The sequence below is a fragment of the Leucoraja erinacea genome, chromosome 20 (genome assembly GCF_028641065.1).
Source record: "Leucoraja erinacea ecotype New England chromosome 20, Leri_hhj_1, whole genome shotgun sequence".
Lineage (NCBI taxonomy): Eukaryota > Metazoa > Chordata > Chondrichthyes > Rajiformes > Rajidae > Leucoraja > Leucoraja erinaceus.
In genome coordinates, this window is record NC_073396.1 from 20,482,400 (window position 1) to 20,496,477 (window position 14,078).

General features: G+C 44.1%; 1 protein-coding gene across 3 annotated transcripts in view; it reads left to right on the forward strand.

Moving 5' to 3' along the window:
- Positions 1–1,114: 1,114 nt before the first annotated feature.
- eef2k (eukaryotic elongation factor 2 kinase) overlaps positions 1,115–14,078 on the forward strand; it is a 36,776-nt gene continuing 23,812 nt past the window's right edge. Inside the window, exons 1-4 of one of the 3 annotated variants that reach the window (XM_055651566.1) lie at positions 1,115–1,402; positions 4,174–4,440; positions 5,397–5,507; positions 12,240–12,340. In XM_055651566.1, coding sequence (XP_055507541.1) covers positions 4,228–4,440; positions 5,397–5,507; positions 12,240–12,340 — 425 coding nt within the window. In that variant the 5' untranslated portion in view covers positions 1,115–1,402; positions 4,174–4,227. The remainder of the gene's footprint in view (positions 1,403–4,173; positions 4,441–5,396; positions 5,508–12,239; positions 12,341–14,078) is intronic. The other 2 variants (XM_055651567.1, XM_055651568.1) reach the window with 2 other exon arrangements.

Genomic DNA, 14,078 nt, shown 5'->3' on the forward strand with positions numbered 1-14,078 from the left:
TCCGCACCCACATGACCAAAATTCTCAAGTGGAGGACACTCGAGGGTTCCGGTACATGTTAGTGGATGGGAAAAGACGCATTTTCCCACCCGTTAAAAACATAGAAAACGGCGAGGTTGTGAGCTGCAATTTACTGTGCCAGTCGGGGTGACCGTGAGGCACAGCTACCTAGATTTACAGGGGAAAAAAAAGATAGCAAGTAAGGTAAATTCAAGAGGGAACTGAAGGTGCCAAACCGGCGGAAGTGAACAGCCGACATTTGCCGTGGATATTTAAAGGTCCAAAATATCGGAATTATCGCGTTTGCTCGCTGAATTTCATCAAAAGTAAGGCATTATTAACTTACTTTTGATGAAATTCAGCGAGCAAACGCGATAATTCGTCTGTGCCTCACGGTCACCCCGACTGGCACAGTAAATTGCAGCTCACAACCTCGCCGTTTTCTATGTTTTTAACGGGTGGGAAAATGCGTTTTTTCCCATCCACTAACATGTACCGGAACCCTCGAGTGTCCTCCACTTGAGAAATTTGGTCACGTGGGTGCGGATCTACGCTCCAGTGACCTTTAGTGAAATCACCCTATACAAATTGTTCAATACAGTTTATACATTTTTCAAATTCCACAAAACTGTCCCCCAACCATGCCACTCATGTGGCCCCTGTCCAAGTAATAAACATATACAATGCGTGAACCGTGCGAAAAATTCATCCGACATTTTCAGAGGCTATACAAATTGGTCCAACCTCTCCCTGTACCTAAAAGCCTCTAATCTAGGCATTATTCTGCACCCTCTCCAAAGCCTCCACGTCATTCCTGTAATTGTAACATTATTTGAAAACTCTCCTTTAAAGGGTTTGGATTGCAGCTTTCTCATTTTAATCTTCTTCTTGCGGATGGCGTGCTCAGCTTAAAGTTGTAGGTCAACTTGATCTATTTGTTTGTGCACGTCGGGTTGAATGGATTAGTCGAATCAGGGTGGACCACGTGAATCTCTCACCCACCCCTCTCATTTAAATGCAAGCCGAGAGGGAAGGAGGAAGGGTTTGTAATGTGTTCTCGTTGTAGTTGTGTACGTGCAGAGCAGCGGGCGCACTGTGGCGCACACACACACATAATGTACATACTGTAACGAGCCACAAGTGGGTGGATCCCTGCCCACGTGGTTGGGGAGGGGACAACTGGATGTCTATAACACGTCCTTCCTCTTCCTCTCAGTCAGCCTCAACGATCCTAGCTCCTCTAGTATCCTTGATCAGCCTGCGAGCAAACCCCGTGTGAACCAAAATATCCTATTGCTATAGGATCGTTGGTGTGAACATTGGTGTGCGGCTGTGGAGGATTTCATGCCGCTGCTCCATCTTCCTCGCCTCCAGCGTCTGATGACAGAGTGCAGGTTCTGCGGTGAGTGTGTGCCATTATCAACACTCCTATCGCATCGCTTGGATCAATGTAATTTCCCTTTGCAGAGTCGCGGAGGTTTGCAATTGTGCACAGTCAGCTAACTTCTGTTGTGGCGAAACCCCAGGAGGAACTGTGAACCAAAGATCTTATAGCAGAGGATCTTTGCTGTGAACAGCCAGGAGCGTTAACCATGCAAGGGGGGCGGTAGATGCATTCAGAATATCTGCAGCCGCGCTTTGCGCAAGTTGCGCTTGTTGCTTAAAACAAAAGCAAGCCCTGAAATTGTGCAAACAGATTGCAACATTTAGCATGTGAAGATTGAAATAATTCTGGTCGTTTTACTATTAGGAACAACTCGTGACAAATATATTATGTGGCATACTGATCGTCCTGTTTTTTTTTTAAACTATTGGGAGCAAGTTATCCAGAATGATTTATTTTGGATTAAACTGGAGCTTTGCCAGTTGTGACAAGGGAGGGAGGGAGGTGTGGAGGCAGTGTGGATGTAAACACATTATCTCATTGAGATTGCTGGTGAGTTGAGGGGCGGTGCTGCAAAAGCTGGCACCTTGGAGTTGAACTTGGGGCAACGCACCAAGAACTGGTGAAGTGTTTGCAAAATGGCAGTGTTTGTAGTAAAGCGAGCCCTGACTTTGTTTTTGAGAGAGATTTTGGGCAACTGCCTTGCAGCATGTGTGAGTGCAAAGAGACTGATTTTTGCAGGCTGTGTTTGTCATTAATTTTTTTGGTGATGTAGGTGTTTCAGACAAGGTGGGTATTTATTATCCTTCCTTATTGCCCTTGGGGAGTGGGGGCAGGCTGGCTGAAATGGGGGGGGGGGGGGGGTGGAGGGCACAGTGGCACAGCTGGTAGAGCCGCTGCCTCACAGCGGTAGGGACCCAGGTACGATCCTGACCTTGGGTGCTTTCTATGTGGAGTTTGCACGTTCTCCCGGTGACTGCGTGGGTTTCCTCCGGATGCTCCAGTTTCCACCCACACCCTAAAGACGCGTGAGTTTGTAGGTTCATTGGCCTCTGTAAATTGCCCTGACTGTAGTGAGTGGATGAGAAAGTGGGATAACAGAGAACCAGTGTGAACGGGTGATCGGTGGTCAGCATGGACTCCATTGGCCGAAGGGCCTGTTTCCATGTTGTGTCTCATCATAATAATAAAAGTTAGGGTGGGGAAGTGGGGCTGATATTACTGCAGGACTTATCATGATTTCTGGCTCGGGACTAAAGTAGCAGATTGGGAGCCAGTGGACTGACAGAGCAGTGAGACCTTGCAGATGGTGCTGTTCTCATGTACCCGCTGACCTTGTCCTTGGTGGTGAGGAGTTTGGCCGTGTTCTCCGAGTGGTCTCGGCAAGTAACTACAATGTGTGTTGTAAATAGTGCACATTGCAGCCACAGTGCACTGATGGTGGGGGTCAGGGGTCTCACTCAAGTGGGCTGGAAGGGGGCTGCAGTAACTCAGTGGGTCAGGCAGCATCTGTAGAAGACATGGATAGGCAACGTTTAGGGTCAGAACCCTTCTTCAGACATTTCTTCAAAGTGGACATACTTTGAAGATATTTTGTTGTGGAGCAGTAAAATGCAGATACAAGGAACTGCAGTCTGAAGAAGGGTCCCGACCCGTAACGTCACCTATCTGTGTCCTCTAGGGATGCTGCCTGACCCGCTGAGTTACTCCACCACTCTGTGCCTTCTGTTGTTTGATAGCTTTGCTGTCAGCAGGAAAGCTCAGGTAATCACTTGATGCTTGGTAATCTTTATGTCGCTGTGTGTATCCACACATGTAAGGAGTGCTTTTGTTGTTTGGTTACTCTGGCACCGTGCTTGGCAATATCACTGGTGTCTGGACCATCCCTACAGCTGTTGATCAGCCGCTGGGCACTGCTTGATGCCACCAGAGGTTCTGTGGTTGGGTTATGTGCTTGCCCTGATGGGGCCGCATGTTGCTGCCCCTCTCGTACTCGATGTTCTGTTCACTTCTCTGCACGGACACGTATCTCACGTTGGAGCCAGCTGTCGCCCCGTCTCCCTGGTTTCAGTTAATGCTTTGCAATTGGCTTGTGCTCTGGCAGGGAGAACATGATGAAGCCACATGAAAGGAGAGGTAAAAATAAAGCTCTGCGGGGAGGGGTGGAGTGTGGCAGCAAGGCCGCACAGACCAGGCAGGACTTTTGTGTCTGTGGGTGAAATGTTATTTGAGTAAAATAAACATGAAAAAGTTAGAGACAATACTCATGCAGAACTGTAAATGGAAATATACCATGGTGTATAAATAAAGCAGAAACATTGAATAATTGAAAGATACAGCAGGAAAATAGACCCTTTGGCCCACTGAGTCCGTGCCAACCATCAAATACCCATTCACACTTGTTCTATGTTATCCCTCTTTTTCATCCACTCCCTACACATTAAGGGGGCAATTCACAGATTCCAGTTAACCTACAAACCTGCACACCTTTGTGATGTGGGAGGAAACTGGAGCACCCGCTCGCAGGGAGAACGTGCAAACTCCATTCAGATGGTATAGAGATAGGGGTCAACATGCAGGGGTCGGTGGGTGAAAGGGCCTCTTTCCATTCCGCATCTTTCAATGATTCAGGAGTTTGACTGTTTTAGTTTATCCAGAGGGGCTCTACCAGCTGCATCACTGTTCACTGTTTTGCATATCATGTAATTTCCTTTTAAGGAAGTCCAATAAAGGGACAGAATCATATCGTGATGTGAGCGTCTGATAACTCAATTGTTTTCTGTCTTTAGGAGAACGTATTTTGCAAGACGGTTCGGTAAAGCTGGCGATATCAGCATTGGAACATGGCAGAGGAGGACCTGATCTTTGAGATTGAAGGTGTTGACGATGGGCGTGGAAACTCGGCAGATGACAGCGATGATGAAGAGCAGTACCTTATCTGTCCCATTACGGACTATGACGACCACAATAAGACAAACAAGATTTGCAATCGTAATTACTTAAAGGGCAAATTTTGTGAAACTTCCAGCTCCCCTGTAAGGTCGTTCAACGTTAAGGTACCAAATTCAGATTCTTCCTTTTTGCATTTCGACTTATTTTCTTTTGATGACTGTGCTTTCACTTGCAAATGAAGCTTGCGTTTTTAATCAGCATTCACTGCAGTGAATGAGAGCCTTGCATGTATAGCTGCAGACACTTGGGGCACTCTAACGAACTAACTCTGGTTGTTTACAACCTTGGTCTGTACTGACGGGGCATGCGCAGTCTTACCTGGAGATGAGAGGTCAGAGTATGTATTTTAATGAGGCTGTTATCCAGCTCTGAGTGTTTACAGATTAGCCAGGTGGTAACTACAATTCCTGTTTGAAAGTCGTGCACTGTAAGATTTGTCCATGTATAATAGGACACCAGGGATATGAAAAATTAGAAAAACCTGCTGCCTTTTGATATCAAATACGTGATTTATGTGAGTGATAGTCACAGAGCTAGAGAGCACGGAAACGGGCCGTTCGGCCCAACTCGTCCATGCTGACCAAGTTGGCATACTGCGGTCGTCCCATTTACCTGCATTTGGCCCATCGCCCTCTAAACACTTGCTATCCATATTTCTGACCATTAACGATGTAATAAAAGTCATAATGGTGCCCGCTTCTGCAGCACGTGATGTGTGGCCGTAATTGGTGACCTGTGCTTGGTTAAAGTCCCACGTCTGAGATTCCAGTGTAAAAAAAAATCCAAAGTGATCCCCTCCATCGAGGGGAGAATTGCCCCGGATGAAACAGATCTTTATGTAAGAAACCCATAGTGAACTTCTGAAGAACAGAGGGGAGTTCTTGTGCTGTGGCCATTAATCAACATCACTGAAATGGGTGATCTGGTCACATTGATTGAGTCCAGGCCGACCATCAATCACCCGTTCACACCAGTTCTATGTTATCCCACTTTCTTATTCACTACACACTTGGGGCAATTTTATAGAGGCCAATTAACCTACCAACCTGCACATCTTTAGGATGTGGGAGGAAACCGGAGCACCCAGAGGAAGCCCACGCGGTCATTGGGAGAACGTGCAAACTCCTCGCAGACGATGTATAAGATGAAGATGAATAAGTTTATTGACCAAGTATGTACACGTACAATGTGTAAATTTGCATGTTTAATGTATAAATGTGTAAAGACAGCCCCTGAGGTCAGGATTGAACCTGGGTTTTTGGCGCCATGAGACGGTGTCTCTACCAGCTACGCCACGGAGTGTGCTGTGCCATATTACAGCAGCGACTGCACTTTTTTTTTGAATTGCAAAGGGACCATTATTTGTAAAATACTTTGGAATAACTTGAAATGACCTTTGCCTGGTCTGTAGTAATGAAAGTCTTTCCTGTCCCACTGCAGATATCAGTCCAAATGGGGCCAACCAGTTTGTTATAGGTTTGAGAATACTAAGGGTAGAGGAAGGGAATATGAGCTGTGCAAAATCATTTTCGGAGGTTTGCTGGTGAATCAATCTGCTTAGCGTCACTTTATATGAAATCAGGACCAAATTCCCACAAGCTTGCCAGAAACATTTCAAACATTTACAGCAAAACTGAGTTTGAAAAATAAGTCTCCATCTTGTGCTCAAATCTAAAGCAGTATCTTTGTTTCTTTTGGGGGGGGGGGCAAAACCTGGAGCATTAATTCTCTTCCCGTCTGACCTGCTGAGTATTTCCAGCACTTTATTTGTACGTTTGCATTTAATTACTTTAATTAAAAAGGTAATCGGCAGAGGGTCTGAGAAATGTTTTGATCAAATCAGTGTGTGGTGTCGTTAGTTTTCAGTTAACTATTGGTGTCTTGTATCATTTCATGGAGAAAACCAAACCTCTGGTAATGCCGTCCAAATAAAGCAAAAATACATACAAGGACTTTTTCCATAATCAGAAACAGAGGTATTGTAACCGTGCCAATGACAACACTAACAGGCAATGCTTTGTTTCTAATAATAATTTTGACTTTTATATTTTAAAATGATCTTTCATGCATCCTTCAGAATCACGAGACCCGTCCAAAGTCTGACATTAGCTGACGACATGCAGGAAAGTACCTATCACAATTTTAACAGATCGGTGACAAGATCGGTGTTGGGTTGGTGCAATATATGTAATAATTTCTTCACTGACACCATCTTGTCACTGATCTGTTTAAATTGTGATAAGTACTTTCCTGGATGTCGTCATTAATTCTCCTTTCATTTTGCTGTGTTTGAGCCACGTTTCATCTCCTTCTTTACCCCTGGATCCCAACACTGCAGAACTCTTCTCCTTGCTCCCAACCTCTCTCCACAGCCTCTCCACCTCTTGTTCCTGTGCCCATCTTAAGATTCCTCATAGACTTGGTTAATGCGTCTGTGTTACTTGTCCTAATGTCATGTTACTGTTCTGCGTAAATTGAGGTTGGAAATGCTCCAGTATAATCCTTGGAATGCTTTCCTAATGTTAAAGGAGCAGTTTGTTTTTGAAACAGTAGAAACAAAGAATGCCAGATGCTGGTTTATCCCAAAGATAGACACAAAGTGCTGGAGTAGTTCAGCGGGTCAGGCAGCGTGTCCAGAGAAAAAGGATAGGTGATGTTTCAGGTTGGGACCCTTCTTCAGACTGGAGACCCTCCATCCAGTCTATCTGCAGTTTGTTGTTGATACCTTCAGGGTTTGAGATCTGTTCCTGATGTCACCTATCGCTTCCTGATTTCTTGTTGTTTTGTATCAGTTTGAAAGGAATTGTGAAGGTGATTTCAACAGTTAAACATGTTGATGTTTAAACCCCAATGCAGTGGTTCTGTTTATTTTTGGGGCATGTTAGAAGAACAGCTTCTGATTTTACTCTGCGATATTTGCAGATAAAGAACAGTCAAAGGTTGTAAACGTGTTGCATGTAATAAACAGGACATCCGTGTTGATGCGAGGATTGTGCTGTGCTCTGTGTGAGATAGTGCCATTGACACAGAGAGCACCAGCTGGACTGTTACAAATGATTCTGGCAATGCTGTTTAAAAACAAAACATTTGAACAAAACGGGGTTGGTGTTTTATTAACTCTTCTCAAATTTAGATTTGACAGCGTTTGTCATTTTAGAATTTAGAAAAGATGCATAGAACAGGAACATAGCACAGGTCCTTCGGCCCAACTTGCCCCTGCGACTAGCATGCCTCATCCACACTAGTCACACCTGCCTGTATTTGGCCCATAGTCCTCTAAACCTTTCATATCCACATACCTGTCCAAATGTCTCTTAAATATTTTGATAGTACCTGCCTCAACTACCTCTTCCAGCAGCTCGTTCCATATACCCACTACCCTAGTGTAAAAAAAAGTTCTAACATTTGTCATTTTAGAACTGAGAACATAGAAAAGTATAGCACAGCAACAGGTCCTTCAGCCCACAATGTCCCAGCCGAACATGAAGCAATTAAACAAATCTCATCTGCTTGCACCTGATCTATATCCCTCCATTCCCTGCATAACCATGTGCCCGTCTAAAAGCCCCTTAAACCCCACTATCCTCCATCAACCCTGGCAGCGTGTTCCATTCACCCATCACTCTGTTTTAAAAAAAATAATTAATTACAAAAAATAAAAACTTGGCCCACACAGCTCCTTTAAATGTTACCACTCTCACCTTAAATCCATGCCCTTGTTACATGTCGAAGAAAAGCTTGACTGTCTCTACCGTATCTGTGCCTGGCATAGTTTCATATACCTCTATCAGGTCTCCCTTTGGCCACATACACTCCACAGGAAACAATCCTAGTCACTCTTTGTAACTGTAAATATGTATATTACACAGTCTGGAGTTTGAAGTCATCTTTAATTGATACACTTAATATAGCAGCACAGCAGGCTGTTAGTTGCTAGTTCATCGTTACTGCTTCCAAGACTGCCTAGTGTAGGAAGTGGGTGTTAATATAAAGCATACAGTAAGGTGGGGTTCGTGATGCTATTTCTACTATGATTGGTTTACATGCAATGACTAATCTACAGTAACTAATACCCTCTAGTCCGGGCAGCACTCTGGTTAACTCGTAAACCAAATATCAAATTATTTCTGAGTAGTTAGATAGTGGATTACGGGAGTTTTAGTAAACGAGGCTATGGAATCGCAATTATCACTTCATGTCGGCCGTTGTTCAAGATCAGTCCACATCAGGCCAGGAGCTGATTTTGGGTGAACCTCGCCCAGCTTCAGGCAGAGTTTGTGTGACCTCTCTCTACTGTCTGAGTGAATGTGTTGACATTTATTTATCAGATCAGTGGTTAGAAGAGAGCCAGAGCATCATTCTGCATTGTCATCTCATGCTTTGGCCTCGTTCCCTGCTTATGGCTTGTGGGGACGAGGGCTGACCTCTTGGCCAGAGTTAGTGTGTGCGTGTGTGCTCCATGCTGCGATGCAGGCAGGAAACGCATTCAGTTGTTCACAAGACAAAGGCAGGGGTTAGTTGGAGGAGGCAGTAAATGGTCCAATTCAATTTGAGACCACAGAACACACTGCAGACTTCCTCCGCCCAGCTGGTTTTCCTCTTTGTTAATTACAGATGCTCTTGATGTGAGAATAATAACTACAAAGGCTCGAAGGTCCATGAGTACAGTCCCAATGTCTTTGTTGCACACCATCTTCTGCTGGGTGGTGGGTCTATGGACCGAGCTGCCACTGGAAGTAGTTGAGGCAGGTACCATGACAGCATTTAAAATACATTTGGACAGATTCATGGATAGAAAAGGTTTAGAGGGATATGGCCCAAACGCGGGCAGATGGGACTCATGTAGATGGGGCGTCTTGACGTGGGTAAGTTGGGCCAAAGGGCCTGTTTCCGTGCTGTATGACTCTGTAGAGTCCTTGATAACGTTTCTTCCCTCTCGCAGTTTTAACTCGTTCCATCCTTTTCCTTGCAGCTTTCAGGTCCTTCTGACGTTTGTTGTTATGCACCCACCCTCGCCACCTTTGTCTGTCTCGTTCTTTCCACAGTTACATACCCTGTGGGCCTGTCGATCTGGATCGAGACCTGCCTTGCCCAGCCTCGAGTGTCATTAAGCATCGTGCAGTATTGCAGAACTGGAGTATTAATCTAGGCTGGCTTCCAGTGCAGCACCAAGGTTTTGCATGGTCGACCAGGTTAATCCAAGGACACCTTCTCCCCACCAGCCTCTGTTAGGCATGAAAGATTACATGATTCATTTGAAGAATTGTAAATTTCTTTCGGTCAATAATCATCCCTCAATCAGCTGGTTATTTAGAAAGCACCAAGCATGATTTTTGCATTGCAACAATGACCCCATTGTATGTAAAGCACTTTGCCACACGTGAGCTTGTGACTGCTTTGACATTGGAATTACAATGTTGTGCTGTATACAGCGTGATTGAACAGAGACACTCGTGCCTTGCTCCATTTCTACTTTGCCCTAACTTCCCTTGCTTTAAAGTTATCCGTTCTGGGTGCTCCTTTAAAGTCTTTCCCGGGGAATAACTTCTCAGAAAGCCCTGTTTCTCTCTGAATTAAAAATACTTAAAGATATCTTCTGTCTCCAGACGCTCAGTAATAGCATTTCCTGCACATGGCAACTTCTGCTAACTCAGCCACCAACTGCACACGGTCTGCAGCTGAGTCTTTCAATCCACAGTCTCCACTCACGGTGTTTCTGCAGAACACGATAATTTGATCTGCTGTTTTAATTTAGAATTGGCTGTTTAGTTCTTCACTGCACTACACGTTAAATCTGAGCAGAATACATCAAGTTGCAACTGAAAGTTAATTAATTCTTTTTTTAAATTAAAAAAAAATATTTTAAATTATAACTTGTCATGGAGTGGAGATGAGGAATATAAATTTCTATCCCAAAAAGTAAAAGCAAATGTTATTTTGTTGCCATTCGCATATTTACCTAATTACTTTGGAAGGAAGTCTTTTCTAAAATTCATATTGACCATTGTCAGATTGACCTGAAGTTCGGTCTGAATCAACTTAATAGTATGCGCCAGAATAAATATTATTGGCTCCAAATAAAGTCGCCACTTTAGATGCTAAAATTCATTGCTTTAGAAACTAGAAACCCCATGTGCAAAATTTGTCACCTAGCCAATGTCTATTGGCAATTGTAAGCTGAAAGATTTATGGCAATGTTTGTTTCCAAGCTGTTTTAAAGAAACAAAAGATCTAATGTTTGGTAAGTTCAGTCATGGCTGCTCAGTGAATGTAAATATTGTATCTGATGCAAGGCGTAAATATTGCATGAAAACAAAACTAGAAGCTTGCTCACTGACCTTGGTGGCATGAACGTTGATAATGGACGTTGATAAATCGGGCTTATTGAAACGGAGCTGGTTTACAAAAAAATACCCCAAATGCTGGACTAACTCAGCAGGTTAGGCAGCATCTCTGGAGAACATGGTGGTTCGGGTCCTGACCCGAAACGTCACCTATCCATGTTCTCCAAAGATGCTGCCTAATCTACTGAGTTACTCCAGCACTTTGTGATTGTATGATGAGTGCACTAACAAGATAAAGGACTCATTATTTGGTAGAACAGAAAAAATTGGTTCATTTTCACTTCCAATCTAAATCTAGCCTCTGAGAAATGTATGTGTGTTCACTGGACTATCTTTTAACATTTAGCTCACAGAGGCTCAACTTATTTTTATTTTTTACAAAAAAGGGCAACAGCGGAAATTCAGAGGCAATGCAATTTTCTGGACTCTCTTAAACTAAAGGCATGCTTGAAAACACAAACAGAAATGCTGGAAGAGCTCAACTGTGGAAAGAGAAACTAATTTGTGTTTTGGGTCAGAACCAGGAGAAGATTGGAGGAGATGCCAGTTTGGAAAAGGTGTAGAAACAAGGAAATGTAGATACAGGTTTAGCCAGGAAAGGCACAAAATGCTGGAATAACAGTGGGTCAGGCAGCATTCCTGGAGATCATGGATAGGTGATGTTTCTTCAGAAGGATCCCAACCCGAAACGTCACTTATCTATGACAAAGACTAAATAGTAGGTGAGGACTAGTTGTTAGTGAAGCATTTTAAATAAATTGACTTAAAATGACCATGAGTGTGATTATGGGAACCGTTGAAAGAGAGGTTGACCTGAAGTTTCAACATTCATTTGGAGCGCCTAAATGGAAGAGAAGATGTCGTTCGTCTAGGTCGGAGTAGGAGTGGAGTTGAGGATTAAAGTGAACATGGAACCGGAAGCTCTGGATCATCCCTGCAGTCTTGATTTTCCATCCTGTTTTCTAATGTGATTTCCCAACTTCATTTTGGAGTTAGTTAAAATAATGTGCCCTTAAAATCTTTTCAAATCCCACTCTGAGGCCAGGCCCTGAGCACGAATTGAAGCTCTTATGTGGATCAGTGCTCTCATTCCGACTTTTAGAGCGTGGCAACAGGCCTGTTGGCCCACCGAGTCCGCGCTGACCAACAATCTCCGTACACTTGTTCTATCCTACGCACTGGGGATTATTTACAGAAGCCAATTAACCTACAAACCTGCACTTCTTTGTAGTGGGGGGAAACCGGAGAAAATCTACGTGGTCACAGGGAGAACATGCAAACTCCGTACAGACAGCACCTGGAGTCGGGATCGAGCCTGGGTCTCTGGCACTGTGAGGCAGCAACTCTACCGCTGCGCCGCTGTGCAAATCGGATATTGTGCATGTTGTGAATACTTGATAATTGATAGTCATGAAGGTGCATTCTACTTTCACTACTGTATTGTTATTGGCCCTGGGTGAGATCTGGTTTACAAATACAAACAAATAGTTATTTGTTCAGAATACATTTTGTAAATGAAATTTTGGTGAGGAAACTGAGCTGTTCCATTTGTCCCACAGGATGCCTGGAAACATGCATTGGAAAAGGCCAAGCACATGCCTGATCCTTGGGCAGAGTTCCACCTGGAAGAGATTGAGACCGAGACGGCAACTCGTTACAGGTCAATCCATCTTGTTGTTTTAATGCTATCTTTGTAATTGCTGAGAGTTTTTCAAAGGAAAAGAATGCCTTTGTATGTTGAGATGATATTCTGTGAGAAAGTAATTTGATGCACAGTAAACATGATTTGAGTACAGCAGAAGGTAGACAAAAGTACTAGAGAAACTAAACGGGTGAGGCAGCATCTATGGAGCGAAGGAAATGGGCAACGTTTCAGGCCAAAACCCTTCTTCAGAGTACAGCAGAGTTGGGATCTGTGAGTATCTCCAGGAAGTTTGCCAGTGTGTTTGTTCTAGTGCTGACTTGAGGTCGCAAGTGCCAAAAACACAAAGTAATTTATCAACCTGCTCCACTGAAATAAAACAACAACAGTATTGAACCATTTTCCTTTATGAAGGGCAAAGTATTTGTGCTTCCTTGCATCACTCAAAGTAAAGGAGGTTTAATGTTTAAGAAGGAACTGCAGATGATTGAAAATCGAAGGTACACAAAAATGCTGAAGAAACTCAGCGGGTGCAGCAGCATCTATGGAGCGAAGGAGCTCCTTCGCTCCATAGATGCTGCTGCACCCGCTGAGTTTCTCCAGCATTTTTGTGTACCAAAGGAGGTTTAATCTATTAGTTTAAAAAAAGGACACACAATGCTAGAATAAACTTGCGTTTTGAGTCGGGACCATTCTTCAGACCAGTGTCCGAAGTTAATACCAGTTAATGTACTGGTATTGTTTGAGATTACAGATTTCTCTGATCAAGGGGATCGGGACAGTCCAGTGACACAGCTGATAGAGCTGCTGTCTCGTGGTGCCAGAGACCCAGTTTTGATCCTGACATTGGGCGCTGTCTGTGTGGAGTTTGCACGTTCTTTTTTGCGGCTGCGTGGGTTTTCTCCGGGTGCTCCAGTTTCCTCCCACATCCCAAAGACATGCAACTTTATAGGTTAATTGACCTCTGTAAATTGCCCCTAGTGTGTAGGGAGTGGATGAGAAAGTGGGATAAAGAACTTGTGTGAATGGGACTAGGTAGGCCGAAGGGTCTGTTTCCTTGGTGTGTTTTAAGAGTTAAAGTTAAAATAAGTTGAGCCACAAAGTAGCCATGCTTTCTTGGTGAGTGAGCCCTGGGACTTGTTGCTGGCTCCCTGGTTGGAATGGTGGGTTGAGACCAATACTGGGCTGATTGGAGGCAAATAACCTGGCTAAGTAGAGTTAACTCACCAGGCTGCATTGAGCTAACTAACTGGGCAAATTGGAGCTAACTAACCTGGCTAAGTAAAGATTACTAACCTGGCTAAGTAAAGTAACGCAAAGTAGAGATAACTAACTGGGCTGACTAGACCTAACTAACTGGGCTGACTAGAGATCACAAATTGGGCTAACTGCACTTTACCCAAACTTCTGGCAAGATCAAAGGTCTCTCAGGTTAGGGTGCCAGAAAAGTCTGTGTCAATAGAAATGTACTTCTGAATAAACCATAACCATGCCCAGATAATGGTAATCCAATTAATCCCCCACTCTGGAGACACAAGAGACTGCTGACGCTGTAATCGAGAGCAAGACACACGGTGGTGTGGCAGTAGAACTGCTGCCTTGTGGAACCAGACCCGGGTTCGATCCTGACTTTGGGTGCTGTCTGCACGGGGATAGTACGTTCTCCCAGTGACTGCGTGGGTTTTCTCCAGATTTCCTCCCTCACTCCAGACATACAGGTTTGTAGGCAAATTGGCTTTGGTAAAAATTGCAAATT